This window comes from Aaosphaeria arxii (genome assembly GCF_010015735.1).
Source record: "Aaosphaeria arxii CBS 175.79 unplaced genomic scaffold BU24scaffold_12, whole genome shotgun sequence".
NCBI classification, from domain to species: Eukaryota; Fungi; Ascomycota; class Dothideomycetes; order Pleosporales; genus Aaosphaeria; species Aaosphaeria arxii.
The window spans coordinates 744,826-771,130 of record NW_022983485.1 but is presented as its reverse complement, the minus strand read 5'-3'; the positions used below and the strand labels follow the sequence as shown (position 1 = coordinate 771,130).

General features: G+C 50.4%; 12 protein-coding genes across 12 annotated transcripts; 7 read left to right on the top strand and 5 right to left on the bottom strand.

The window, feature by feature from the left end:
- Nucleotides 1–316: 316 nt before the first annotated feature.
- On the bottom strand, nucleotides 317–2,442 carry BU24DRAFT_356959 (mitochondrial division protein 1; the record flags this gene model as incomplete). Its single annotated transcript, XM_033523921.1, has 3 exons — nucleotides 317–595; nucleotides 646–2,268; nucleotides 2,329–2,442. 3 exons carry the CDS (start codon nucleotides 2,440–2,442, stop codon nucleotides 317–319), a joined length of 2,016 nt encoding a protein of 671 aa, XP_033378402.1.
- Nucleotides 2,443–3,005: 563 nt separating this feature from the next.
- BU24DRAFT_414501 (chorismate mutase) lies at nucleotides 3,006–3,929 on the top strand (the record flags this gene model as incomplete). The annotated part of the gene is made up of 3 exons (XM_033526225.1): nucleotides 3,006–3,076; nucleotides 3,144–3,795; nucleotides 3,852–3,929. 3 exons carry the CDS (start codon nucleotides 3,006–3,008, stop codon nucleotides 3,927–3,929), a joined length of 801 nt encoding a protein of 266 aa, XP_033378401.1.
- Nucleotides 3,930–4,413: 484 nt separating this feature from the next.
- BU24DRAFT_467548 (glycosyltransferase family 58 protein) lies at nucleotides 4,414–5,849 on the top strand (the record flags this gene model as incomplete). The annotated part of the gene is made up of 4 exons (XM_033532448.1): nucleotides 4,414–4,534; nucleotides 4,597–4,841; nucleotides 4,896–5,174; nucleotides 5,235–5,849. 4 exons carry the CDS (start codon nucleotides 4,414–4,416, stop codon nucleotides 5,847–5,849), a joined length of 1,260 nt encoding a protein of 419 aa, XP_033378400.1.
- A 22-nt stretch (nucleotides 5,850–5,871) lies between these two features.
- BU24DRAFT_414499 (nucleic acid-binding protein) lies at nucleotides 5,872–6,375 on the bottom strand (the record flags this gene model as incomplete). The annotated part of the gene is made up of 2 exons (XM_033526224.1): nucleotides 5,872–5,968; nucleotides 6,065–6,375. The coding sequence occupies 2 exons, from the start codon at nucleotides 6,373–6,375 to the stop codon at nucleotides 5,872–5,874; spliced, it is 408 nt and encodes a 135-aa protein (XP_033378399.1).
- Nucleotides 6,376–7,021: 646 nt separating this feature from the next.
- BU24DRAFT_444713 (MFS general substrate transporter) lies at nucleotides 7,022–8,979 on the top strand (the record flags this gene model as incomplete). Its single annotated transcript, XM_033530649.1, has 4 exons — nucleotides 7,022–7,608; nucleotides 7,710–7,938; nucleotides 7,989–8,490; nucleotides 8,566–8,979. The coding sequence occupies exons 1-4, from the start codon at nucleotides 7,215–7,217 to the stop codon at nucleotides 8,977–8,979; spliced, it is 1,539 nt and encodes a 512-aa protein (XP_033378398.1). The 5' UTR covers nucleotides 7,022–7,214.
- A 304-nt stretch (nucleotides 8,980–9,283) lies between these two features.
- On the bottom strand, nucleotides 9,284–11,125 carry BU24DRAFT_379359 (norsolorinic acid reductase). Its single transcript, XM_033524693.1, has 4 exons — nucleotides 10,717–11,125; nucleotides 10,569–10,655; nucleotides 10,025–10,389; nucleotides 9,284–9,946 (listed from the first exon to the last, which is right to left on the bottom strand). The coding sequence occupies exons 1-4, from the start codon at nucleotides 10,839–10,841 to the stop codon at nucleotides 9,372–9,374; spliced, it is 1,152 nt and encodes a 383-aa protein (XP_033378397.1). The 5' UTR covers nucleotides 10,842–11,125; the 3' UTR covers nucleotides 9,284–9,371.
- Nucleotides 11,126–11,479: 354 nt separating this feature from the next.
- On the bottom strand, nucleotides 11,480–12,825 carry BU24DRAFT_428091 (RNA exonuclease 4). Its single transcript, XM_033529391.1, has one exon. It carries the CDS (start codon nucleotides 12,762–12,764, stop codon nucleotides 11,709–11,711), a length of 1,056 nt encoding a protein of 351 aa, XP_033378396.1. The 5' UTR covers nucleotides 12,765–12,825; the 3' UTR covers nucleotides 11,480–11,708.
- Nucleotides 12,826–12,974: 149 nt separating this feature from the next.
- BU24DRAFT_428090 (histone acetyltransferase ESA1) lies at nucleotides 12,975–15,076 on the top strand. The gene is made up of 3 exons (XM_033529390.1): nucleotides 12,975–13,140; nucleotides 13,197–13,224; nucleotides 13,403–15,076. Exons 1-3 carry the CDS (start codon nucleotides 13,058–13,060, stop codon nucleotides 14,807–14,809), a joined length of 1,518 nt encoding a protein of 505 aa, XP_033378395.1. The 5' UTR covers nucleotides 12,975–13,057; the 3' UTR covers nucleotides 14,810–15,076.
- Nucleotides 15,077–15,525: 449 nt separating this feature from the next.
- BU24DRAFT_496850 (uncharacterized protein) lies at nucleotides 15,526–18,474 on the top strand. Its single transcript, XM_033534218.1, has 7 exons — nucleotides 15,526–16,330; nucleotides 16,408–16,787; nucleotides 16,836–17,149; nucleotides 17,202–17,546; nucleotides 17,656–17,792; nucleotides 17,854–17,924; nucleotides 17,974–18,474. The coding sequence occupies exons 1-7, from the start codon at nucleotides 15,820–15,822 to the stop codon at nucleotides 18,322–18,324; spliced, it is 2,109 nt and encodes a 702-aa protein (XP_033378394.1). The 5' UTR covers nucleotides 15,526–15,819; the 3' UTR covers nucleotides 18,325–18,474.
- A 1,295-nt stretch (nucleotides 18,475–19,769) lies between these two features.
- On the bottom strand, nucleotides 19,770–20,393 carry BU24DRAFT_357646 (glia maturation factor beta; the record flags this gene model as incomplete). Its single annotated transcript, XM_033523964.1, has 3 exons — nucleotides 19,770–19,961; nucleotides 20,013–20,143; nucleotides 20,291–20,393. Coding segments are annotated over 3 exons (426 nt in total), but the record flags the coding sequence as incomplete, so codon positions are not given.
- A 261-nt stretch (nucleotides 20,394–20,654) lies between these two features.
- BU24DRAFT_428083 (Molybdopterin binding protein) lies at nucleotides 20,655–22,052 on the top strand. Its single transcript, XM_033529389.1, has 4 exons — nucleotides 20,655–20,934; nucleotides 21,002–21,019; nucleotides 21,079–21,227; nucleotides 21,291–22,052. The coding sequence occupies exons 1-4, from the start codon at nucleotides 20,848–20,850 to the stop codon at nucleotides 21,931–21,933; spliced, it is 897 nt and encodes a 298-aa protein (XP_033378392.1). The 5' UTR covers nucleotides 20,655–20,847; the 3' UTR covers nucleotides 21,934–22,052.
- A 2,658-nt stretch (nucleotides 22,053–24,710) lies between these two features.
- Nucleotides 24,711–25,548, top strand: BU24DRAFT_467539 (ras-domain-containing protein; the record flags this gene model as incomplete). Its single annotated transcript, XM_033532447.1, has 4 exons — nucleotides 24,711–24,722; nucleotides 24,806–24,920; nucleotides 24,979–25,254; nucleotides 25,313–25,548. 4 exons carry the CDS (start codon nucleotides 24,711–24,713, stop codon nucleotides 25,546–25,548), a joined length of 639 nt encoding a protein of 212 aa, XP_033378391.1.
- Nucleotides 25,549–26,305: the final 757 nt, after the last annotated feature.

The window sequence follows — 26,305 nt, the reverse complement described above, 5'->3', positions numbered from 1 at the left end:
GGATTAGATGATGCTTGCATTTCTTTCGCATCTGAAGTCAAAATAGCTACCCGTTCGTCCCGTTGTAGCGTTCCCACTAATCTATCACCGAGGAAGGACGGAGGTGACGGATCTCGACCCATTTTTATGAGGCAAATAAGAAAAGAAGAGAATAAAAATAAAAAGATGATTTCGATAAGGAAACAAAAAATCTAATACAGCTACTGGAGAGGTATCTTGCGAGGTTACTGGCTGGTACTTTTACAGGCGCTTCATCTATACCAATAATGTCCCTACTCAGTATGTACAATGTCATGTTTTCGTTGCTCGTTAGGTTCTAGCAGGACCAGATACCAATCATTCCGTTCTTGCGGCCTTCCACCATGAAGCCTTCCTTGATACGCACCCGGTCGATCGTGGAGAGAGCGGAGGTATCCGAATCGTCCACTCCGACACCGGGGCCGCAGTTCCAATGGCGGCTCTCTGCCTTGTCGTAGATCTTGACAACATCTTCACCCGCTGCTGAGACAATGCGGCGAGAATCAAACATCATGCTGGTGATACCGTTGTCATAGGCGTATGCGTCATGAATCGAGCCTGTTCGAAGATCCCATATCTATCATCGTCAGTATTGGCATTTTAAGATTTTCAGCGTATTCGACTTACCCGAACGCTTCTATCCATGCTTCCGGTGACCAAATGAAAGTCGTCAAATTGAAGAGAGGTGACAGGGCCCGTATGTCCGACCAGGCTTCGGTGAACTTGACCGCTGCGAAGATCCCACAGTCGAACCATTCCGTCGGCGGTACCGCAAGCCAGAGCAGCATCAAATACCTGAAGAGCACCAACGAAATCCGCTGAAGGGTCTGGTGCCCGACCTGTCTGTCGCCATGAATCCGTATTATTAACATTGTTCGATGCCGTGGCCTGTGCAGCAGCCCACAGAACGTCGAGGGTCTGAACACATCGACCTTTAACCAAATCCCATTGCCTTAGAGTTTTATCGGAAGAGCCAGAAACCAAAACGTCTCCACGGAAGTGGAGTGCAGTGACCTCGTCCACGTGAGAGGCGAGGGTGAACATGGGACAGTCTTGCATGATAGTAGGTGGTGGTGGAGGCGGCGCGTCCTCGGAATTCTCAAAGGTTAGACCGTCGTCCTCGTCCTCATCGTCATCAGTTTTGTGTGTTCGGTTATCCATGGGTGCATATTCCGCTTTGCTCAAATCCCAAAGGCGGATAGAGGCGTCCATTGATCCAGTGGCAACGATGTTGTCCTCCACCTGAAGGCAGCGCACAGATGAGAGATGTCCCTCGAGAAGACCAATACAACGCCCAGCGTTCATGTCCCAGACACGGACGGTATCATCCAAAGCAGCAGTTACAAGAGTTCCCCAGGGTGCGTCAAAATCCATCGCAGTTATGGCATCGGTGTGGGCCTCCCATTCTTTGATCTTGGATCCAGGCTCCAAATGTTCGTGAAGTATAGGAATTGATATCCTTCGTTGCCTTGCCTTTCTCCGCTTGGATTTAGGTGAGCCCATCTTCTGGTAGATTGATTCCGACATGAAATCTTCTCCATCGTGCGTGGCTACCGTTGACGGTGAGTCGGGAGATTTGGGGGCCAACGCGGCAGCGTCTTCTAGCTCTTCCTCAAGGTCCTCAATGTTGTTTTCTACCTCCAACAAGTCTTGCTCAAGTTCCGCCTCTTCCATTTCTAGCCCGGCGAGCCTATCTAACACCATCTTGCGCATCGTATTGAGGTTGGCAATCTTGTTATCAATTTCGTGGATCTCGGCCGCACACATGTGCTTCCTGACGCTCATCATGTCCAAGCGACGGCCCATACTACGCTTTTGATTCTTCAATTTTATCATCGAAGGTGGAAGGTTTGCATCCTCATCCTCCTCAACTGCCCCGCCTATCAACTTTTGCCCTTTTGCATTATGTTTGCCACCCTTCGAATTTACTTCGTGGTCTTCGGGGAGAGAAGCTTGAAATCCTTCGAAAAGCGAATAAGCACTCTTATCTTCCGGAATATTGCTTAGAAGCTCGTCTGGGAGGTACGATAAAGCTCTTTGCTGGATCTCGGGCACGGAAATTCTCGAACGCACAAGCTCGCGTGGGGTCGTCTGGGCGAAAGAAAAGACAGAACGTTGCAGCATGGGCCGCCTCAGCTCACGATGAAGCTCCCCCAATGCATTGTGATAGTGTTGACTGACGCCTTCCGCACCGATAAGGTGCCCAGCTGTAGCGGTGACTTTGCGGCCGAATGCCTTGATATTTCTCCTCTGCGATGGCTAAATCAGCTTCCAAAACCTACTCGAGCTAGAACAGCAAGGGCCAAGTACATCAGAAAGACCATCTACGATACTAGAATCGTCGTCGCTCATCGGTGTCACCGGCCGTGGGCTACGTGACCTGCCTCTTGAGGGCGAGCCAGTGCCACCCAATAGAGTAGCCATGTCCAGAAACGGAAAAACGGGTTACGAGGGCGGATGGTAGCTTTCGAGTGGTGACTTATTTCATTATCGAGATCAATGAGGCACAGGAACCATCACCAGGTGGTTTTGGGGTGTGTTGCGGGCGGGTCGCGTCGTAACGACGGATGTTTGGTGTTGGGCGAAGAAGTCGGTAAAGGTAAAGAAGCACATGCAAGGCTGCTAAACGCGCCCGGACGTCATCCGAAAGATCCAGCTCCTCGTATGAATGATGACAATGCCTGCAAAATGCCATCTTACATTTATCCTGTGCAACGCAGCCCGCGATATAAAATATGTAGATAGCCGCAGCCGCAGCCTTGCCAATTGTCGGGTTTCTAATCCTCAGCCTGGCATCATGACAGCGCTGCTCATGCTCCGTACAGTTATGATGACTCCTTTCACACTCGCTGGCATCGCCGACCCCGATACTAGGGCTGGGCTTATAAGTGTGACCAATGGCAACAACAACCCCAACTCTGAACAACTCCCAGGCTTCCTCGCAATCAACAGCTACAATTGACTCTCTACAACCTCAGCCTTGCAAGATGGATGCAGCATTAGAGCTATACGATGCCTCCAAGGCACTCGACCTCTCCAACATTCGCTTCCAACTAATGTATGCTTACCAGAACAAGTATTTTCCCGATGCGGCGAAGCATTTGAACTAACTGAGCACCCAAAAGACGGTTAGAAGACACAATCACCTTCCACCTCATCGAGCGCGTACAATTCCCATTGAATAAGACCATCTACATCGCCGGCGGTGTTCCCATCCCCGAAAGCGACCTAAGCCTGTTCGACTGGGTGCTGCGCGAGCAAGAGCGCCTACAGTCCATCATCCGCCGCTACGAATCCCCAGACGAATACCCCTTCTTCCCAGAGGTCCTGCAGAAGCCGATCCTCAAGCCCCTCCGATACCCAAAGATCCTGCACGAAAACGACGTCAATGTGAACGAGAAGCTCAAGCAGTCCTACATCGAGCACATCCTGCCCGCTGCGTGTGCGAAATCGGACCGAGAGGACAGGGGAGAGCAGCAGGAGAATTATGGGTCGTCCGCAACTTGCGATATCACTTTTCTACAGGCGCTTTCCAGGCGGATACATTTTGGAAAGTTCGTGGCCGAGTCTAAATTCCAGAGCGAGACGGAGCGCTTCGTGAAGTTGATCAAGGCCGAGGATCGGAAGGGAATTGACGAGGCTATCACGAATGCGGCAGTCGAGAAGAAGGTGTTGGAGAGATTGAGACTCAAGGCGAACACCTACGGCACTGACCCAGACTCTGGCGGTGCTGGTACGTCGAAGGTCGACGCTGAGGCTGTGGTCGCAATGTACAAGGTACGAGAAGGAATTGCATCTTGTTGATGTGCTTAAGTATGCTGACAATGTTGTAGGATTGGGTCATTCCTTTGACTAAGGAAGTGGAAGTCGAATACCTAATGCAGCGGCTGAAAGGTACCGAATGGGAATGATCAATGCTGTGCGACAACCCTACGTAATAATAAATACCATGGGGCTACAAGACATGCGAGAGCTAGATGCTAGTACTAGAAGCAGTTATATAGATTTGGAGCGATTCAGGCTACTCATTGGATGGAAAGTGGACTGATTCCTTCTACACCATCGTATTAGAGCAAAGTTGTTGGATTGGGATGGACCATCTAGCTTAGAAGAGTACGAGGTAGAATAATCGGGGCATCCAGCGTTGACGAATTCGGGCACCGAATCGGCAGGAATACCCTTCAGGCGTGTGTACGAAGCAATGTTCTAAAGGATCGTACGAACAAACTCTCCCCATGAAACACGCAAGAGTTTGACAATGTTCTCCTCCTGCGCAAACCTGAAACCTGAAGCTCACCTCATTCACGTGACCTCGCATTGCTCCTATAACACAGGCCTCTATCCCGGAGGGGAAGAAGTCATCTAATACCGCTTTCCTCACAGAAAATAATCATCATGGAGTTAATACGACAGGGACTGGATATCGCTACGAATCCAAAGCACATGTCATGGATATATCCATTACTTCTCATCGCCGACGCAGGGCTGTGCGGCGTGATCATTGAGAAAATCCCATGTTCGTGACATCTCGAGAATCGACGCGACGAACACGTGGAAGATAACTAATATGCTCGACAGATACTGAAATTGACTGGACGACGTACATGGAGCACATCAAGATTTATTTGAAGGGAGAAAGAGATTATAGAAAGATTGAGGGTTCGACAGGCCCTTTGGTTTATCCCGCCGCACATGTCTACATCTACAGGCTACTCTACTCGCTCACGGATGAGGGCCGCGATATCCAGATGGCGCAGTACCTCTTTGCGTTGGTGTATCTGTTCACGTTGGCGATTGTCATGCAATGTTATCGCGCTGCAAAGGTAAACCATGTCATCTCTATTTACTTCGGACTTGTTGTTGACGTATGCTGTTAGGTTCCGCCATATGTTTTCCCATTGCTTATCTTGTCCAAACGTCTACATAGCATATTTATGCTGCGACTTTTCAACGATTGCTTTGCTGTTTTGGGACTTTTCCTTGCCATCTACTTCTATCAGAGGAATAACTGGCATCTCGGATCATTCTTTTACACGACTGGTCTGAATGTCAAAATGAGCCTATTACTACCACTCCCTGCTATTGGTTTCCTGGCTCTTCAGGCTCTCGGAGGCAGGGAGGGTCTCACTCAAGGAATGATCATTGTTCAGGTCACGGTAAGTTTAAACATTATCACGTGCATCGTTTTCGTATGTACTGGTATTGACAGACAGTAGATTGGCTATGGATATCCATTCCGAAAGCGTGCTCCATCATACTTTGCAAGAGCTTTCGAACTTACACGACAGTTCTTATACAAATGGACCGTGAACTGGCGATTTGTGGATGAATCTACGTTCCTTTCCAAACCCTTCGCGATCGGACTTTTGGCTGTACATGCAGGCCTTCTCATCTGGTTCGCAACGACACGTTGGATTAAGCCCTCCCGACGTTCGCTACGCGGGGTCCTCAAATTGATCACCAACGAGCCCGAAGATCAGGAGGCCATCAGTCGAAGGGTGTCTCCGAGCTTCATAATGACCACTATTCTCACTGCGAACATCATTGGCATGCTATGTGCCAGATCTCTCCACTACCAGTTCTACGTCTATATCGCATGGGCAACTCCGTTCCTCTTATGGAAAGCCGGACTCCACCCAATCATCCAGTATGCGCTCTGGGCTGCGCAGGAATGGGCATGGAACGTGTACCCAAGCACACCGGCGAGCTCTGCGACCGTAGTCGGGGTGCTGGCGATTACCCTGTTGAGCACATGGTGGGGCACGAGGAACGAGTTTGAGAATGTCCAAGAGAATGGCAGCGTGACCGAGCCGCACGAGCATACAGAATAGACCACGACGGCTTTCTTTTCCCTCAATCCTCTTCCGAATCTGAAGGTGGCATCTTGCCGACAGTGGACTCTTCCTCGTCGCTATCGACGTACGTCTGCTTCTTCTCGAATTCCTTCGGCCTGTATTTTTATATCAGTATCCCGTGCATATATTCCTCCCCAATGATACCAAAAACCTCCCCAGCATCTCCATAGCGTTTAGAATCAGGTACATACCAATAACTCATCTTACGCCATTCCTTCTCCTCTCGCACCACGTTGACAATCTCGCCGTCCAATTTGTTCTCTCGATCCGCAAGCGCCTTCACATCTACGACCACATAGCCTCCGCGCTTAATCCATATCGTGGAGCGAAACTTCGCAACAAGTTCCACGAGAATTGACTTCCCACCTGGCAGCTCAGCGATGTACAGGTTCTTTCCGGCGGCTTTGGAGACGCGGGCGATGGCTTGGGACTCGGATAATTCGTCGGGAGGGGTGAGGGTGTCTTGGACGGTGGCGAGGATGTTACGTTTCGGACGGGGCATGATTGCAATGACGTGGGGATTTGAACGACTTTTGAATTAAAAGTTTGTTTTGGAGGGGCAGGAAAAATAATGGACGGTAAACCAACAAGTACGAATATCTACCATGAAGAGTAATTCTGCCCGGCGGGGGGTGTGGACGAAGGCGGTAAGGCGCGCCGGTGGATCTTTCTCCGACGTTCTCCCGATTGTCCATCCAGATGCAGATACTCCGACTCGTCTCAATTGCCTGTCATAACCTAAAAGATACAATTCATGTTCATAGTTAATTGAGCCCACCACGTCAAGTGCTGATAAATTCAAAAGTCACGGCCCCATGATCTCAAAGTCTCCGAATCGATTTCGACGTAGTCCCCCAAGGTCTTAGCCCACTTGGACCAATCACAAAGTCCCAATCCGCTATCGAAACATTTTCCCAAGTCCAATCCACAATATTGGAAAAAGAACGTCAAAGGTTGCTAATGTTTTATCCAGTCCCTAATGGTTGCATACACGCGTAACAATGTCAGATTCCGACTGGCTAGATGTCGGTCCAAGCACAATGCATATGTTGCGAGTCCTGTGGATCCCCTTAGAGTCATCCACTGTCTCCCCGCACCTATTAATCAGCCCATGCTGTTCACGATGCTCCTCTTCTCGCTAGCTTATGCTGTGCCATCGTGACTTATCTCTGCTCATATAAAATTCGGATTGCATGAACGTAAAAATTTTTATCGTTCTCCTATCCTCAATCAATGAATTGACCAGACCTCTCAATTGCATTGTAGCCACTTTTAACAGATCATACCCTAAATTATTAGCAATTTTCTATCAGTTTTTCTCCTTATCGCTTTCTGTTTATCATGTCGACGGCCGGTGGCATTCACGGCTTTTTCGACATCCAACACTCTACTAGCCAACCAGTCGCCAGCCCGGCAGCAACTCTCCAGAAGTCCAAAGGTCATGCTCGCCAGGCCCCTTCAAATATTGAATTGGACGAATACACCTTCGGCAAAAAATACAATGGCCCGCTTCGTTCTGGTCCCCCAACTCCAGGAGAGGCGCCTTCTGCCGCCGAATCCGTAATGGAGAATACCCTGCCTCAGACTCCAAATGAATTGGAAATGAGTAGACCGCCCTCTCCGAAGATGGAGGAGGCTGCCAATCTCATGCAGTGCTGGAACGACCCGCCGAAGAATAAGTGGCGAGTTTTGAGTTGTTGTCTGATTTACTTTGGAAACGGCATCAATGATAGCGGTATGTATTCCCACCATGTCGCTGTCCCATCGTGAAGGAATAGCGAGTTTCGTTCAAGATAGTTTCCTTTTGTTCAATTGCAGTATCCTGACAAAAATCAGCAACTGGCGCTCTCATCCCTTATATGGAACATCACTATGCAAAAGGACATGCAATCATGTCATTGATTTTCGTCGGGCAGGCCTTGGGATTCGTCACTGCGGCATTCTTCAATAACCTCCTCTTGAGCAAGATCGGTAGAGCCAAGATGCTCATGACCGCCGAACTGATATTGATTCTATCGTACATTGTTCTTGTCTGCACGCCACCTTTTCCAGCTGTAGTCATTGCGTAAGTCCGCTCGGTTTGGCTCACCTCGGAACAATATTGACAAAACATAGTTTCTTTCTCCTAGGTTACGGCATGGCCATGACTCTGGCCCTCAACAATGTCTTTTGCTCCAATCTGCAGCCAACGACCGTTGTCTTAGGCGCAGCCCATGGCAGCTACGGCATAGGCGGCATCTTTGCACCTATCCTCGCAACCCTCATGGTCTCCAACGGCATCGTCTGGTCCCGCTTCTACTTCGTCCCCTTCGCCATTGCCATCGTCGCCATGCCCTTCGCAGGCTGGGCCTTCTGGGACTACCAAGAAGAGACCCCACAGACACTGATAACTGCGCTCGAACGGACCGCCAGTCGACAGATGGCTGGCGAAGAGGCCGTCTCGAAACTCCACGACCTCAAGGTCGCCCTGAAGAGCCGCGTCACCATCTTCGGCGCCCTCTTCATCTTCGCCTACCAAGGTGCCGAAGTGTCCATCTCCGGCTGGGTCATCTCCTTCCTGATCAACTACCGCGATGGAGATCCCTCAAGCGTCGGCTACGTGACCGCTGGATTCTGGGTAAGAAACCCCCTTCCCCTCCTCCCCTCCCACATCTCCCACTTCAATCCCCATCATACTAACGCACGAAACCAGGGCGGCATCACCCTCGGCCGCTTCGTCCTCACGCACCTCGCGCCCCGCATCGGCGAGCGCCGCTTCGTCATCCTGCTCATCCTCGGCACGACGGCCTTCCAGCTCCTCGCCTGGCTCGTCCCCAACGTCATCACCAACGCCGTCGCCGTCTCCATCCTCGGCCTCCTCCTCGGCCCCGTCTACCCGTGCGCCTCGACCATCTTCGCACGCCTCATGCCGCGCTCGACCCAGACGACGGCGATCGGGTTCATCGCGGGGGCGGGGAGCTCTGGAGGTGCGGTGGCGCCGTTCACGACGGGCATTTTGGCGCAGGCGGTTGGGACCTGGGTGCTGCATCCGGTTTGTATTGGGTTGTATGTTTGTATGCTGGGGTGCTGGCTTGGGATGCCGAGGATTAGGAAGAGGACTGAGTAAGGTGGAATGGGGTTTGTTTTGGTTGTTGTTGGAGGGGTGGGTGAGCGGTGTTCGGGGGGATGTGGAGGTGGTAATGGGAAAGCATTGGGTGGTGGAGAAAAGGAGCGTTGATATGTTTAGCGATTTCATTCCATTTATAGTGTTGGTGGTGTATGGCGTTCTGTTGGGAGACGGCCTTTTTGAAGGGGTTTTCCCGGTGGTTTCTATAAAACTTAATGATGATAATGGGAAATGATATCAGTGTAATGAATCAGACTCAAGAACGCCGTCAGGATGGAACATGCCATGTTTTTTGACATATTTAGTATTTCTTGACCATACTATATCTCGATGTCTACGGGGAGACGTCTGAATATACGTAAGTGAGGTATCACATCACTACACCAACCCCCTTACAACTGCTTCGGTTCCACCCCGAACTGATTTGGCACAGTCTGCAAGTGTCCCGCAAACTTCAACAACCCAACATCCTCACTATTCATCTTCCAATTATACTTACTCCCGGAGAACTCATACAAAAAGCTCATTGGGAACCCGATCTCGAAATCCGCCGCAGAATCAATATCCTCAACCTCCTCATCCGACAGCCTAAGCCCCAACGCCTCAATATTCCCCTTCAAATGCTCGATCTTACGCCCACCAACAATAGGAAAAACATACGGGTACTTATGCCGGATGTACGCGAGCGCCACGCTCGTGATTTGCGTGCCGTGCTTCTCCGCCACAGCCTCGAGCTTCTTGGAGACTTGTATCTGCTTCTCGGTCGGCGGCCGCATGTTGCGGCCCTTCTCGTTGGCTTGCCGTTTGGCTTCCGTGGTGAAGCTTCCGCCGCCGAGGGCGCCCCACGGCGCGAGGGCCATGCCTTCGTCGCGCGCCATCGGGATGATTTCGCGCTCGAAGTCGCGGTCTGCGGCGGACCAGCGGCCTTGGTAGACGGAGAAGCCGCGGAGACCGTGGTTGCGGGCGTCTGTGGGTGGGTGTTAGTTGGATGTTACGTGACGGTATCAGGTTGGGACGGGTAGAGAGCAGTAGGGAAGAAGCTTACATTCGTTTGCTTTGCTGACGACCCAGGCGGGGGTGTCACTGACGCCCAAGTACAGGACCTTGCCCCTTTGCACGAGATGGTTGAGGCTCTGCATCAGCTCGGGGATGCTCGTGGTGAAGTCCCAGTAGTGGACGTAGAGCAGGTCTATGTAGTCCGTCTGGAGCTTCTTCAAGCTGGCCTCGACGGACACATTGAGAGATTTGGTAGCATTTCCGGCATGGTTGATCTTGGTGCCCATGGGTTTACGAGGGTCCGGGTAGCAGATGGTGTACTTTGTTGCCAGCACGATTTGGTCGCGGTTCTGGCGGGAGGCGAACCATTCGCCAATCCATGTCTCGGATTCTTCTGATTGGTAGTTGTTGGCTCTGGGGGATTTGTCAGTTGGTAGCTCAAATGCTGTAGTTCACATAATCTCGTTGATACTTGAAGGGCCGATGTGTGGGGCATGTGGGGTAGGGGTGAGGCATTTGGAGATGGCCGCTAGGAGGGCATGATGGCGGCCAGGAAAAGCAAATGGACATGAAGAGAAAGAGTATATACTCACGTATCGATGAAATTGCCGCCTTGTTCCACGAAGTAATCGAGAATTCCGAATGTGGTTTCCTTATCACACTTGCCCATGACGCTCTCCCTTCAATTCCGGAATCTATTAGCTTCTACAACTCAGTTGTGATAGAGATTATACAACATACCAAGCATCACCAAAGTTCATTGCCCCGAGGCATAATGGGGAAACGCGAACACCAGCGACCGGCGCCAGTACGCGTGAGAACTCGAGGAGAGACTTTGGCTTGCGAATTTCGCCGAAGATAGACATGGTTGCTGATTAGATCCTTTTTCGAGGCCTTCGAGGGTCGACTCTATATGCTCTAGGAGTGAGGTGTTCAGAGGTTGATAATTGAAAGACAGTATTGGACAGGTTGGATGGCTTTTATGTGGTTTCTCTCTTTCCTCGGTACATACGTCCAACTATGCATGACGTTTGAGACAGATGCTTTAAGGGTCCATGATGTGGGGTCTCCGGGTATGGAGTAGCGTTAGTAGTTCGGTAATTGAGAATGAAGTCGATGATGCCAGGGAACGTTGATTGGGAGACAACAACCACACTTTAGTAGCGGAACTAGATCCGCGATGGCGCACTTTGTACATATAATTGTTTCGGAGTATCACGCATGCAACCGTCATGTTGGGAATGACCCACAATAAGCAACGTGATGTCAATCATAGCTTCTTTGAACCCAGAGATAAATTGTAGCAGTAGATTCATCCAGAAAACAATACTTAAACCAACGTAACCACCCGGTCGAGATACAAATCACCAATACGAATTTTACATACCATACAAGGCAAGACTCCGACGATGCCAGTATCATATCTTAAAACTCGGCGTCTTCTCTATTGCTTGTCATCACCAGCGAGACGCACAGGTTGAACAGTCAACTACTGTAATGTAATGTATTCAGTTATGCAAATATCGTATATCGCTAGTAGTCGAATATTGAATAATATGCCTGCCATATATGCACATGTGAGAAATGTTTAAAGTTGTCCAAGTCTCTGCTTCATTGTCGAAGCCTCGAAACGCCATTTGAAATGCAACAATCCGGAGTCCGTTGACAGTCATCCCTACCACAGAAACCAAGAAATATCGGAATTTCCACAACAACCATCATGAAGTGTTGCACTAGTGCTTCTTCTTTTTCTTCTTAGGTTTGTTCTTCTTCCTCCGCACTTCACCGTCTGCGTCCGGTTCCGCGACCTGCCTGCCTGGAAGCCTCGTAAGCCCGTATAGTTTTGTAATCTCCTCTTCGAACCCTTCCTTCTCCAACCTGAATAGTGCCATCGTGGCTCTTGCATCCTCGACAGAACTATGTGCACCAGTCTGAATCTCCACCCCCAAGCGCTTTTCGACCAAATGTTTCAATCCTGGTGTTCGGCCTGGTACCAGCGAGATTTCCCTGAACTTGGAGTATTTGGATGTATCGCGAATGAACCTCTTGTCATGTTTGAGAATGAGCACGTCAAGATCGTTCTTGACGCCGTGTCCGACCAGTATCCTATTCGATAAGAGAGTCTGAATATCTTCCTGAACTTCTTTGAAGGGCCGCGCAAAATCACGCCGTAGGTGCTTAGGCTCAATGCCGGACACTGCTGTCCTGTAATCGGTCACGGGGACTTTGACCTGTACATACGAGTCGTACACCTGATGCCCATGGAAGTTCACCACACTGACTCTGGCCAGCGCAGAGTCGCGGTCAGGCTCGGGCCCTGTGCCAACCATCTCACAATCTATGGCCACGTATTTCCCTGGTAGAGCGGTTTCGGATACACCCTCATTCTCGATATCAGGGTGATCTGGAGAGGGCGCGAGCACAGATGCGGATTTTGAGACGGCCTTAGGGTCGGAAAGAAGCGGAGGGTGTTTCAGCGAGGGCATCGAGATACTTCGAGAGAGGGCGCGGGAGTCCTTATGTTTCGAGGAAGCGCCGACTGAATTGGGCTCCTCCATCTTTTGGCGTTTATGAGTTGCGAAAGACTTCTCGGGCTTGATGTGTTTTCTCAGATGTGTGGAAGAGGGCCTCTCATGCTCTCCATTGAGCTGTGTTGCCCTCTTGCGTTTGAGGGAAGTATGATCGGATTTCTCTTCCGGTTTTGAGGACGCGGATTTGGAGGAGGGTTGTAGTGTTTTCTGTAGCTTCTTCCAGTTGCTGGAAAGGTTCTTGAGTTCAATTGGTGCCATCTTGGGTCATCGGTTGCGCATGGCGGTGTGGAAAATAAAACTTAAGCAAACAAAATTGTGTAGAAAGCGTTTGATGCAGAACTCTCTCCTCCGCTCCCCGCCTGCATTGGTCGCCGCAAAAAAACTCGCACGGGCCAATCGTCTGATCACGTGCCCTTAGGTCCGCGAACAGGCGGCGACATCGTCACTTTCGCCTCGTCGCGCGACAAAGAGAGCTTCAAACATTCACGACAACAATAATTCACAACGCCATCTACAGCTTGCGATAATCTGACTGCTTGTTCGTAGAGACCATGGCACCTCGTGAAAATTCTCACGAGCCCTCAGGCACGCCGGTGCCGCTGGAAACTGGATTTGCCACTCTTGCGACCCTAAGGTATGCGCGACACCGATGTGTACTTTTTTGAGATGAATACTGATGATTTTGTGCAGGCCTGGCGTGAAGGCTTTCGTTGAGAAGGTAAGTTCTGCGTACCCATGAAGTAGAGGCTGAGCAACTAGCGCCTATCAGGCGGCTGATCGTTGGAGTTCTCTTAATCCCCATGAACATAAGAACGTTGAAATCAGTTCCTGGCGCTGGAGTTACAAGACGTTTCCAAAATGCTTCGTTTCGAAAAGATATATGCTAATAATATTAGGATGGCGAAACTCGTAAAGCCGAGATCCTCACAAAGCAAATGCGCCGTGGGAAAATGAAATTCTATGTCCATTACGAAGACTTCAACAAACGTCTCGATGAATGGATAGACTCAGAACGTATTGATCTCACCCGAGAGGTCGAATGGCCCGCACCGGAAAAGCCGGAGAAGAAGAAGGCTTCGTCAAGTTCAAAGAAGGACGCCCCCTCAAAAGCAGATCCGAAGAACCTAAAGAGATCGAGGAGTAAATTGGATCGAGAGATTTCAGCGACACCTTCGGAGTCGACAAGTGTCAACATTCCTGGCAAAGCATCACGCCCTTCCAAAGCCAGTGGAAAAGAGAACAAGGAGGTGCTTGTCACGAGCGAGGTCACAGATGGCACGACTCCAAAACCCGAAGATGAGGAAATCGACCTTGTAGATGTGCAAGATGCCGCTGCAGCTGCCAAAGCCGCGCCAGAGGAGGTGTTCTCGAGAGAAGAAGAGATAGAAAAACTTCGAACAGGAGGCTCTATGACACAGAACCAGACCGAAATCTCACGTGTGCGAAATTTAGATAAGATACAGATGGGCAAGTACGAGGTCGAGCCTTGGTACTTCTCGCCATACCCGATCGATTTCGCCACGGACGCCGAAATGGTGTACATCTGCGAGTTCTGCCTGTCGTACTTTGGCGAAGAGACCTCTTTCAACAGACACCGCATGAAGTGCACACTCCTCCATCCTCCAGGCAACGAGATATATCGCGACGACTTTGTATCCTTCTTTGAAATCGACGGCCGCCGCCAGCGAACATGGTGCCGCAACCTCTGTCTCCTCTCTAAGCTATTCCTGGACCACAAAACCCTCTACTACGATGTCGACCCTTTCCTCTTCTACTGCATGTGTATAAGAGACGAGCATGGTTGCCACTTGGTCGGGTACTTCAGCAAAGAAAAAGAATCTGCCGAAGGCTACAATGTGGCCTGTATTCTAACACTCCCCCAATACCAACGTAAAGGATTCGGTAAACTGCTCATCGACTTCTCCTACATTCTATCAAAACGAGAAGGGAAGCTCGGTTCACCCGAAAAACCGCTCTCTGATTTGGGTCTTCTGGGTTACCGTGCTTACTGGCAGGAGACAATCGTGGATCTCCTGCTTGACGGAAAAGTCGAGGCGAACATCGAAGAGATCGGCTTCGCATCTGCCATGACAACAAACGACGTATTACACACGTTGCAAAATTTGAACATGCTTCGCTACAATAAGAACCAACACGTCATTGTGCTGACGGACGCCGTTGTCGAACAGCGCGAAAGGCAGAAGGCGAAGGAAAAGATCAAGGGAAAGCGGTCCCTGGATCCCGAGAAGTTGATCTGGAAACCACCAGTCTTTTCTGCTGCATCTCGAACGTGGAATTGGTAGGGGATGTTCTGGTGATCTACGTATTTGGTCATTAGAGTTCCCTATCGAGATAGGAATACAATTCCATTTAGGCGGACGTAGAAAAGGATTCGTTTTGTATTATTTGTATTGGAAACAGGCTCGGGCAACGTCGGGATTCAGGGATACCATTTGTCAAGGAAAGCATGGAGTTAGGGAGAGGAGCAATATGCTACAGTTGCTTTGGTTCATTATTAACGTGGAAGGCTATGTATATCAAAATGACACTTGAAGTTTTTTAAGGTCCATCGATAAATGAAATGAAAGATTGATCTCCACCAAAATTTTCGTAATACATACTCTGCTTAGCTTTACTTAAGAAGTGATCAAAATTTGACATAGGCTGTCATTATGTGCTAAATGTATACTTATTCTATGTGGTCATAGCAGAATTAGGATTATGAAAAGCCTGACCCTCTTAAATGATCTTAAGATACCCACCGCGCTTGACCCTCAACGATTGCGCCGTAGAGCTTTCAAGATCATATTTCTGTTTCGTCGAAAAATTATACAAATGTACAGGTGATGATCTCGCGATAATACTACAAGCAACCCAAGCTGCTGCTCGTGAGGGACTGCGGTTAAGTCACCCGAACCAATCACTGCCTCCACAGACACTGTACTGACTCAGCCAACATCTTCTCGATGTGACCTCTAGAGGATATTATGATATGTGAAACCATTTTCTACATAGGCTCCCGTTCTCTCCTGTACAATGGAAGAGATTCTGACCTCAATACATCCTACTACTATTATGAGTGTTGCCTGATCTCCCACTGTGTACCCATGCAGACGATCCACACCTCTGCGGTGGGCACAACGAATGGCTCATCTCATTGGTTGGGTGTGGTATCCGGCCTCAAGAGCTTAACCCAGCTACCAGCAACTGTGAGGCGTGGTAAAGTTCACTCAGTTGAAACGTTTCTCAGAAGACTACAGTTTGCTGTGCCACACGACTGGGGGTCTCGGATGATGGTTACTGTACCGCCAACATGTCTACGAACCCCAACCGTGCGACACCGTCGTCTCGAGGCTATCGCTCACTTCTTCCAGCCATTGGAGGCGTAAGGCCCGTACTGCCTGAAAATCATAGCACAAAGAAAGTACGATTGGCATGTAACGTCTGTCGCACCAGGAAGATTCGTTGCGATGGCCACCGCCCAATATGTGGACACTGTCAGCAGCACAGTGTCAGCTGCATCTATGTGGAAGAAGACAATAGAGAGATGCGACCAACCGTTCTAAGGCGTGAGAACATTGCTTTGCGTGAGAAGGTGACCGCATACCAACAGATCATCGGGCTCATAGCAAACATGCCAGCAGATGCTGCACAATCCGCCATGTGGCAGCTACAAAATGGTTCTGATCCGACCAACTTGCTCAGAAGCCTTAGAAGCAAAAATATGGGATCCACTGTTTCACAGGTACGGACATTTCGGGCTGCTCTCCCAGCTGCAGTTCATTCCCAGGGTGAATTGGAGTTGCTGGTACGGCACCCACTAGGTATGATAATTTCCAAGTTACGAAGGGAAACATGACACATCTGTACGCAAAGACATGTCTCACAACTCTCTATCTAGTGTACCCTGCATTAGACCTCTCTCCTCGCGCTCAATCCCTCGGAAAGACATTGGTCAATCCAGTCCGAGATCTTGGCCTGCCACCAGCGGATCAACTCCCAAAGACGTTTGATAACCCTTCTCGTAACCAGCATCCAGAAGAGGGAGCAGCAAGTGGGGCTTTGTACTTCGATTCACGACTTGCCAGCCTCCACATAGACTTTTGGACTACGGTTCCGGTATCCAATTCGCAAGCCGCAGAAGCCATCTCCGCTTTCCTGGAATTCCAGCATCCAGTTTGGGGAGTATTTGATGCAACGCTGTTTGTGCGTGACCTTGTCGAGCACCGTTTCGATTTCTGTTCTTCATTTCTAGTCAGCTCACTGCTTGCTGTTGCGTTTGTAGGTATTGTGACTCCTCTTGACAAGATTGATATTGACTGGACATAGCAAACTCATGCTCTCGTCGACCGGGAGGCCTTGGGCCGTAGTTTGAAATTTGCCGGGGAAGCGGAAATGCTGCTTCGATCAGTATCAGAAGATGATTGTCTTTCGACACTTGCTGGCCTTGCGCTTCTGTCTATACACTTGACTGGCCAGGGGAAGTTCACACCAGCAGCATCATGTCTCATCAAGGCCAAGGCCATGGCAGAAAGAATGAAATTGTTTGGCGTAATGGACTCGTTGCTTGTTTCATCGTTGGAATCTAAAGACCAACTGGAGGCCACAAGCGGGACTGCCTGGGGCGTCTTCAACATGATCGTGTAAGCATTCACCGGCTTTGCGGAGATTATAGAAGGTTACCATTGTTTGAAGGCACCAGAGCCGCTTCTACTCGTGGATAGAACCCGTCAAAGTGCGGCCGGCTCTACCGGTGCCTGGAGATCCAGTCGAGAGTCCACCAGCCCGCGACAACGTGGAAGCTTGGTCTCTACCTATCAGTGAAAGAGTCGACGGTAATGCTTCGGCAAGAGGCGCTTTTTGCCGACTCTGGGTCATTATCAACGAAGTGCAGCTTCTGCTTCGAAGCCCTGACAACGATGGCACAACGTCGCTGGCATTTGCGCTTTCGAAGTTCTCCGATCTTCTGCACTTAGCAGATACTCTACCCCATGGGATGCGTCGGGGAGAGAGAACACCAAACTCTGCACTCGTATTCTAGTCAGTCACAGTTTTCCCTAATCGTCCTGTCCTTCTCTTTATTGGCGTCTATTCCCATCAAAATAAAAGCTCTCCGTTGGTGCATGCTCACACGCTAAATATCGTCCAGTATGCACCTGCACACAATCATTCTGGACCTGTTCCGTCCATTTCTGGCGCCCGAGATCCAACAGAGCCACAAGAAGTATCTATCGCTCGGTACTCAACCATCGACCATATTCGCGGCCTCGGTCGAGCAACTCAAAAGTACATTCGAGTGACCTTTGTGCCCAGGCTGCCCACTCTCAAACTAACACGAGCTTCCCAGGTCTGCTCTTCGAATACACTCATCAGTTCCCAGCACCACAATGGAACATCTACATCTACGTCGCAGTCATCGTCCGTCACCTCCCCCCGTGCCCAAACAAACCCCACTAACATCCCACAGTACGCCGCCAGCGCCGTCCTCAACGACGAGCACGACCCCGAACGCCGCATGTACTGCCTCTTCTACGCCCAATGCGGCCTGAAGCATCGCCCGGCCGTCCAATCCATCGGCAAGATCGGAGAGTCCATCCTCGCAATGGGCTACGACCGCAACGTCCTCCAGCAAGCCGAGGTCGCCCAGTTCAAGAAGATGGCCGAATACAACGACAACGACGAACGGCGGGGGCCGCCGGGTGGCGGCTTCTCGGTGAATAGGAACTCGGAGCCGGGTAACGACGCGGATGTCGATACGCTCGCGGGCAGGTTTGAGGACATTGTCATTTTTGATGAGTTTACGGAGAGCGTGGCTTGAGGGGGGATTCGCTGAGCGATATGATTGCCGGCTGCATCTTTTGATTTATTTTTTTGGGCATATTCCTCGACATTCAGAACTGGAGAGAGGAGTAAGATACAACATACACATATACTTCAAGACACCATGATAATCAATAAAATCTTCAACCTACTTACCTACTTGTTTACCAAATGATATCTTTAGCATCTACAAAATTCAACAATCAGAAAAGATTTCGAAACCATCTTGACTTTGTCCATACAGTCTTACCTTGTTCTGTTCTAGCAATACCTCGATTCAAAAATAAATAAAATAAACCCATTCGAAACTTCATCTAGAGACTCAACGAATATAATATCTTCATGCAAATGATCGACCGCAAAAACTCAATCCCCCCCTAAGAAGAAAACTCGTAAACTAATACCTACCTACCCAGGCATTACACAAGCCTTCCGCATATATGCACGCACTACACCAGCACAAGCAACTCGACAGCCAAAGAGAAAAAATATACCCCACCCCACGCCGACCCTCTTCCCCCCCCCTGGAAATTATCCCTTCACTATTCTAGCCTATTATATGCTGTGATATTTTTCTCTCCTTCCTCGAATCGCGCGGTGGCAAGGGGAGAGGGGTATTCGGACTTGCGCGACACGGCCGTTTTTTTCGGAGAATTACTAACTACCCTATATACATGGCGTATAACACAACGGCGTTGTAATTTTCGAAATGTGAAATGAACTCGAAGGGTAGGGAAAAGAAAATAAAGGAAGGGAAGGTGAGGCGAGGTATTTCAAAGGGGCTGGTTTCGCTTTTGTAAAAGATAGGGAGGGAAAGGGTGCGGTGCGTGGCTAAACTGTTGACCTACCTACCTAGGTAGGTATCGTGACATCGGGTAGGTGGGTGTTCGCAGTCGTGAACGGCGTCGCCGTGTATCTGCAGCTTCATCGGTGGCGGGTGTATCCACTCGGGTTTTGCTTAGCGTGGGCGATAGGTCTGGTGGAGTCAATGATTGCATAAAACATGTGTTTTGTTACGATGAGATGGTGGGTTTGTCTGTGTAGATCATTGAGTGATGATAGGGGTGTGATGTGATGTGATGTGATAGGAAATGATCCGGGAGAAAGGATCTGAAACGGTAGCCTGTGAAGATCTTCGACACGTGCAAGGAACGTTCCCAGGAACTAAGATGCAAGAAACTTGGAAGCGGCGTGAGGTTGGATTATTGTCATGGATCTAATATGCTGTTGAATAAAATGATGGAAGGCCTGGGGGACCACCCACGTTGTCAAGTCCTGGTTAGGATATCATGATATCTTGACTTGAGTTTCTTATAGATGAATCCCAGCAGGTTGTATGCATCCGCGTGGCAACCCAACAATGCGTTCGACGTTGCTGTGCCTCTGGGAGTACCCAATTTGCCCAGTTCTGCGCCCGATGATGCCATGGTTGCTATGCTTTGTTCATGAGTGTTCCTTGAGCTTGGCCTCGATCTCTTCCAGATCCTCCGCAGAGTCGATCTCAATTATCCTGCCAACCTCTGCCGTATTCCGCATCAATTCCTTCGCGCCCGCGTAAAGCATCTTTACTTCGTTGTTGCAGGTTACTGGGAGGTAGTATAGCATGACGTACGGTACCGACAATCGGCCGGAGTCCTGTCAATTCATCAATCATGGATCCGTTCGAGCAGGTGTCGAGTTGCGTACGAGGGTTATGGGATAGCTCAAGAGTACGAATCTGGGCGCATGGTCTGGCAGTTCGTCGCCCAAGCTCTGCAGATCCGAGTATACCTCGTCATCATCCTGCTTGACCTCAAGCGTCTTCTTGTCGATTGCGTCTGGCTCGACTAGGTATCAGCGCCGTTCTTGGGAGGATTCTAACTTCGCGAGGAGGAGGCATGGGCGCGACGTAGGCCGTAGCAGATGGCAAATGCCATGTATGAACACCCCGGTGTTGCACGCGAAATGGAGGGCTCCTGACTAACAGATGACGGCCTGGGGGTCTTTGGCACGCGATGTGCCCAGGCGGAACTTCCGCAGCTTCTGTTTCGTTTCCTCGCTGAAGGTGTAGAGTCTTGACTCGGACGACTGCGGGGAGCATGGCTTCAGCGATGAAACGTCCGTTGAGCGGGAGGACACGAATGAGCGGTACTGACCATTATGAAGGTAAAATAGTGACTGTAAGGAAGGTCTGCTAAAGATAGACGGACTCTGGAAGACGTGTCGTAGGGGACTGGAAGTGGGATAGGGCTGAGGAAGTGTGAATGGCGGAGGAGGATCCCTGAGTCGTTCGCTGGAGTGCGGGGCAAATTCCGAAACGTTGGCGTCTAGCACGGGACGACTTCCTTTCCACGCTGTTTCTCGAAGACTTCTGACTTCATGCACCTAGCTACTCAGTCAATCCTCCATTGCGATTGAGGTCCCCTGAAGATCAATGTTCAGCAGGCTCAACCAAGTAGCCAGACACCTCACGCGACCCCTGCCAAACTTTTCACACCTCTCCGCAGCCAATCCGCGATCTCCATCGATAACGTCATCGACCATGGCCGGCGTCACGACGACACAGCAGAAGTCGCTCATACATACGGCGGCATGTTTGATCATTGGTGACGAAGTATTGGGCGGCAAGGTATGCAATTCAGGGATCTGAGTCTCGTGTAGCGCAGGGTTGGCTAATGCGCGCGCGTGCGCACCAGACAGTGGACACAAACTCGGTAAGACATCCAATATCATTCCCAATGTCTTCACTTCAGCCTCAGCTAATGCAGACCAGGCATACTTGGCCAAGTTCTGCTTCTCACTGGGTATCAACCTCCGGCGCATCGAAGTGATTGCCGATGACGAGGCCGAGATCATAGAAGCTGCGCAACGCATGTCCAAGAACTATGACTTTGTAGTCACATCGGGAGGAATTGGTCCTACGTGAGTCGCGCCGTACCACCCATGTCGCAGGATGTGCAGTCACTGATCACCATGCTATTCCAGACACGACGATATCACTTACCAATCGATAGCTAAAGCGTTCGGGCTACCTTTGAAACTACACGAGGAGGCGTACGAGCGCATGAGACGACTATCAAAACCTCACAAATCACAGCCCAACTTTAGTTGGGACACTCCTTCCGCCGCACTGACAGCGAAGAAGCGTATGGTCGAACTGCCACTGGACGACTCAAGACCTTATGAGGACCAGGTCGTGTTCGTAGACGACAATTTATGGGTGCCTGTCAGTGTTGTGAATGGCAATATCCATATATTGCCTGGTGTTCCCAGAATCTTCGAGTCCATGCTGGATGGGCTGAAACCTCGCTTGCTACCTAGATTGACCGATCCAGAAGGAAAGGGCGTTTACCGGATTTTGATATCCACTCCCATGGCTGAGAGTGCAATTGCAGAGTACCTGACGCAATTGGCGAGCAAGGCCGAACCCAAGGGAGTCAAAGTAGGTAGCTACCCACGCTGGGGCATGGAAAACAACACAGTCACACTTGTCGGTCGGGATGTAGAATACATGGACTCACTCGTCGCCGAGGTGGAAAAGGCTGTCCAAGGCCATCGAGTAGCGGTCGAAGGGGAGGACGATAAACCATCGTCTGACACAGAGGCGGGCAAACTAAAGTCCGGCTAAGCGGATGTCTGGACACTCTCCGCTGTGCGTATGTACATACATAGGAGAGTGATGCTGGGTCAGGATCAGAGGGAAACATGTCGTTGTCAAAATAGAAAACCGAGGTTGCTCGACATGACCTTAAATAAATCATTGCAAATAAATGAATGTCAGCTCACCAATACATACGGACTACATAATTACCACAGTAGTATCCATTGACGCTCAGACCGCCAATGCGAATCTCAGCGCAATGATACATAGAGTGCCCTAGTGCGCAAGGCTCAGGGGCATTGCTCCTCGAGCACACGCCAACGCCAAATTCTCGAAGAACTGTGGAAGGCGAGCTAGACGAGCCGTGTGCATCGCCAGTGAACTGGCTAGGGAGGGTGGACGTGCGCCGAGCCAATATTTGTTTTCGGGACGCGATAACGCTGTGATAGAGTGAAGTACAGTGATAATGCAAGGTGGAAGTGGGACTTCGTTGTTGAATAGCGAACAAAACGTCAACGTCGGGTAGATTCTGCATCTACGACGGGATACAAGGTTTCGCGTGTCATCTCGTGGCAAACAGTTGGTCAAAAGGGCATTCAGCATGAGCCTGCATCTTCCCGCACCCCACCCATACATCAAATAGAACTGTACCTGTGTGCATGTGCGACCCTCCTAGGCGGTGCCGTGGAGGTAAGGCCGTCGTGCCCGCATGCAAAGGACCGTCATGTGAAATGGTGACTGGTGCAGAGGGAAAAAGACAATGCCGGACAAGAGCTGAGATGAGCTGAGCTGAGCTTCAGCGTGACGACGTGACAGCGCGACTACGTGATTTTTGTGAGGATTGAGAATCTACTACTACTGCTAGTTAGGGAGGACAAAAGATATGGAGTATTTCGTATACATCGGTCCATGGGCTAGAACGCATATCTCCAGAGAGCGGAAATGGTGCTTTATTTCATGTTAGCACTGTGCTTCTCGGAACGATGGTTTGGTTGCTGGCCCGGTACCCCAGTTGGTGTTGGCCGCCGGCAACCCGCACGCACACCGACTTAGGCTTCTTGATCCTTCCTGTGAAAAAGGACAGGACTGGACTGCAAAGGCCCAGGATCGCGTACCTAGAAGGGGAGAAGGAGGGTTGAGGGCCGGAGGAGGGTGACAGACGAGTAGGTCATCCCAGTAACGCGCCGCTTTAACCGCTGGGTGAGGTCCTAGTCAAAGGCGGTCCGGGGTGGCCCATTCCATTCGCCTGTGCGGGCGTTTCTTTTGCGCGCGCCGGGCTGCAGGCAGACAGTGAGAGGGCAAGGATGCGCTGATCTCATTCTGTATTTCTTGGAAAGGCGTGTAAGAAAAGTACATTGAAGTGATGGGAGTGGATGAGATTGGACAATGCGTCTGTATGGGATGATGAGGCCGGGTCGAAATGGTTGATGGTGTGACCTGATGCAAAGATATGTGAATGTCCAGTAGTTACGGAGCATGTACGGAGCAGTAGTAGTGCAGCAATATAATGCAGGTCAACAACGAGTATCGTTCACCGCAGGGTCTTTCTCGCTTGAAGTTCCACTACCTGACACAATGCCGTCTGGAGACTCTGGACTGGACTGGACGGACGGTTGGATATGCTCAGTGGATGGACGGCGAGGGGCGAATGGTGACGGGGGACCGAGGATTGGGCGAATGGGGGCAAAGGACGAGGAAGAAACGAAGCCTCTCCCTATTGCCTATCCCTATCCCTAACCTTACTGTATCCCAATCCCATCCCCAATCCCATCCCCTCTTTCCTTCCTGTCCTTAGGGGATGGACTGTGCAGTGCTTGCAAGCGTCGTGGGAAGCGAAGACCTCATTGTGCACAGCGCTAAGGAGCCCAAAGAGGGATTGCTCGAATCAGAGGTGAAGTGGAATTTGCGGGTGGGGTGGGATGAATAGTTTAGTCAGTTCAGTGTCAGTGGATGCCGTTAATTGTATGGTGGTTGTCACTGTGATGGCGGTGGTAGTAGTGGTGGTGGTTTATGGTTTATGGTGGTGGAGGATGAACGAGCCAACGATGCCGGGCGTAGAGGCGGAATCTGCCCATTGCTCCCATGGCGCTAAACCCAATCTGGACCCATCTACTCTCCACTAACAGAAAGTCCAGTTTACCAACACCACTCATCTTCCACCCATCTCCCGATAATACACTGTAGTAGAGAGAGAAAGACAGAACAGTCAGTATTAGAAGACAGAGAGAATAATACTCCGTAGTCTACAGAGAGAGACACTGAGACATAGCTCCTTTACATCTTGTTACTGGCACTGCGCTGTAGTACTTTATCTACGGACTCTGCCCGGTCCCAGTGCCAACCTAACCTACTCTACTCCCTTACTACTCACTACCACTACTACTCACTACTCGTACCTACCCTTACCCTAATCACCTAACCTACCGCGCCTACCACACCTACCCTACACTACCAAGTACCTACCTACCTAACCTACCTCTCTCACGGTGGTTTTCAACTCTTCATACCTTATCCCTTCACACTCCCACCACCACACCCCTTCCTCCTCACAATTCCGTTCTCTCGGCATCTTCAATTGCCTCTCCACCGTTCTGTCCCTCCGCCTTCATCCTCTGTTCGCCTCTGGTACCTCGTGGTCGACACTCGGTGAGCGCAAAAGCCTGCTGCTCCGCTCGTTCCCCGTTTCCCGCCTCCTCCAATTTGATCAACCCCCGAGCAGCGCTCATCATCCGCGCTTCGGTTTCTGCTTCTGCTTCTTCTAATAGACCGCGTCCCGGCTGGTCCTTCTTATATACACATACATAATGGCATCAAAGGTGTGTTTCTGCGCGGCGTCGTTGTCCCCGTCCAACGGTCGCGGGCCCTTCAAAGAAGAATGTTCACTGACCGTACCTTCCAGTTCCTCCGAGAATATAAGCTCGTCGTAGTCGGCGGTGGTGGTGTAGGAAAGTCGTGCTTAACCATCCAGTTGATTCAGAGCCACTTCGTAGATGAATATGACCCGACGATCGAGGGTAAGTGTTTTCCTGACTCCTTGCGCATGACTCCGGATGGTGGCTGACCTTGGATCAGATTCCTACCGCAAGCAGTGTGTCATCGACGACGAGGTTGCCCTCCTCGATGTTCTCGATACAGCCGGCCAGGAGGAGTACTCGGCCATGCGAGAGCAGTACATGCGTACCGGCGAAGGCTTCCTTCTCGTCTATTCCATAACCGACCGCCAGAGCTTCGAGGAAATCATGACCTTCCAACAGCAAATCCTCCGAGTCAAGGACAAGGACTACTTCCCCATGATCGTCGTCGGCAACAAGTGTGATCTTGACGGAGAGAGGCAGGTGTCGACGCAAGGTAGGTCCCACGCCCAGAGATTCCATCCCAAGACATGCTAACCGTTTTCCGCCTACAGAGGGACAAAATCTGGCACGACAGTTCGGCTGCAAGTTCATCGAGACATCGGCCAAGTCACGCATCAACGTAGATAACGCATTTTACGACATCGTACGAGAGATCCGCAGATACAACAAGGAGATGTCATCATACACAGGCGCACCCAGCGGCGGCGCACCAAACGGCATCTCCAACAAGATGGGCGTGGAGGAGGATTCGGAGAAGAAGGGATGCTGCGGATGCGTGGTGATGTAGGAGACTGGAGACGTTGTCGCGCGTTTTGGTTGGGAGGAAGGAAATAAGATACCTATCATTTGCCCGGTGCCATCATCTCGGAGGTCGCATATGTTCAACGCCTTTACCAGGGAGCAATCGCGGAAACACAACCCGATACTTTTAGCACGTACTGTCACTTTAACTTGCTGGTGGTCAGCCTTCGACCGTCCTTCCCTTCTTTGAATCTTTTTGGGGTTCACCTTCAGGGTCTCGGTGTTGAACACGGATTATTTTGCGCTACCAGAGGGCACGTTCCATATGTTGCAAGCTTGTTGTTACTCATACATCTTCCCTCTACTTTACTGGGAGCTATTCTCATCATTGTTCCTCTTTTTTTTCGAAGGTCATCCTGCTACCGGCCTACTTACCGTTTCTCTAGACTTCTTTTCCCCCCTCATGGCATATCATATCGTGGTAAATTGTGTTTCCCCCTTGTCACATGGCTTCGATGCACACATCAAACCAGCACAACAAGGTCGCGCAGGTTAGGATAGGGGCATGAGGATTTCTGGAGTCCAAAATCTTTTTTCTCAATATATTTCATTAATTCTCGCTGAATGTGCCTGGTCCATCACTCGCCACCCCCTACCACTACTTGCTGCGCTGGACTTTCGCCTACTGCATGTATGCATCACCTCCTGGGCTGTCGACCGCCATCAGCCCAATCCCATTCCAAACGCCCATCCCCTCGTGCAAAGTAATAAAGCTTCTAATAGCGCGCAGCATTTCCAATTCT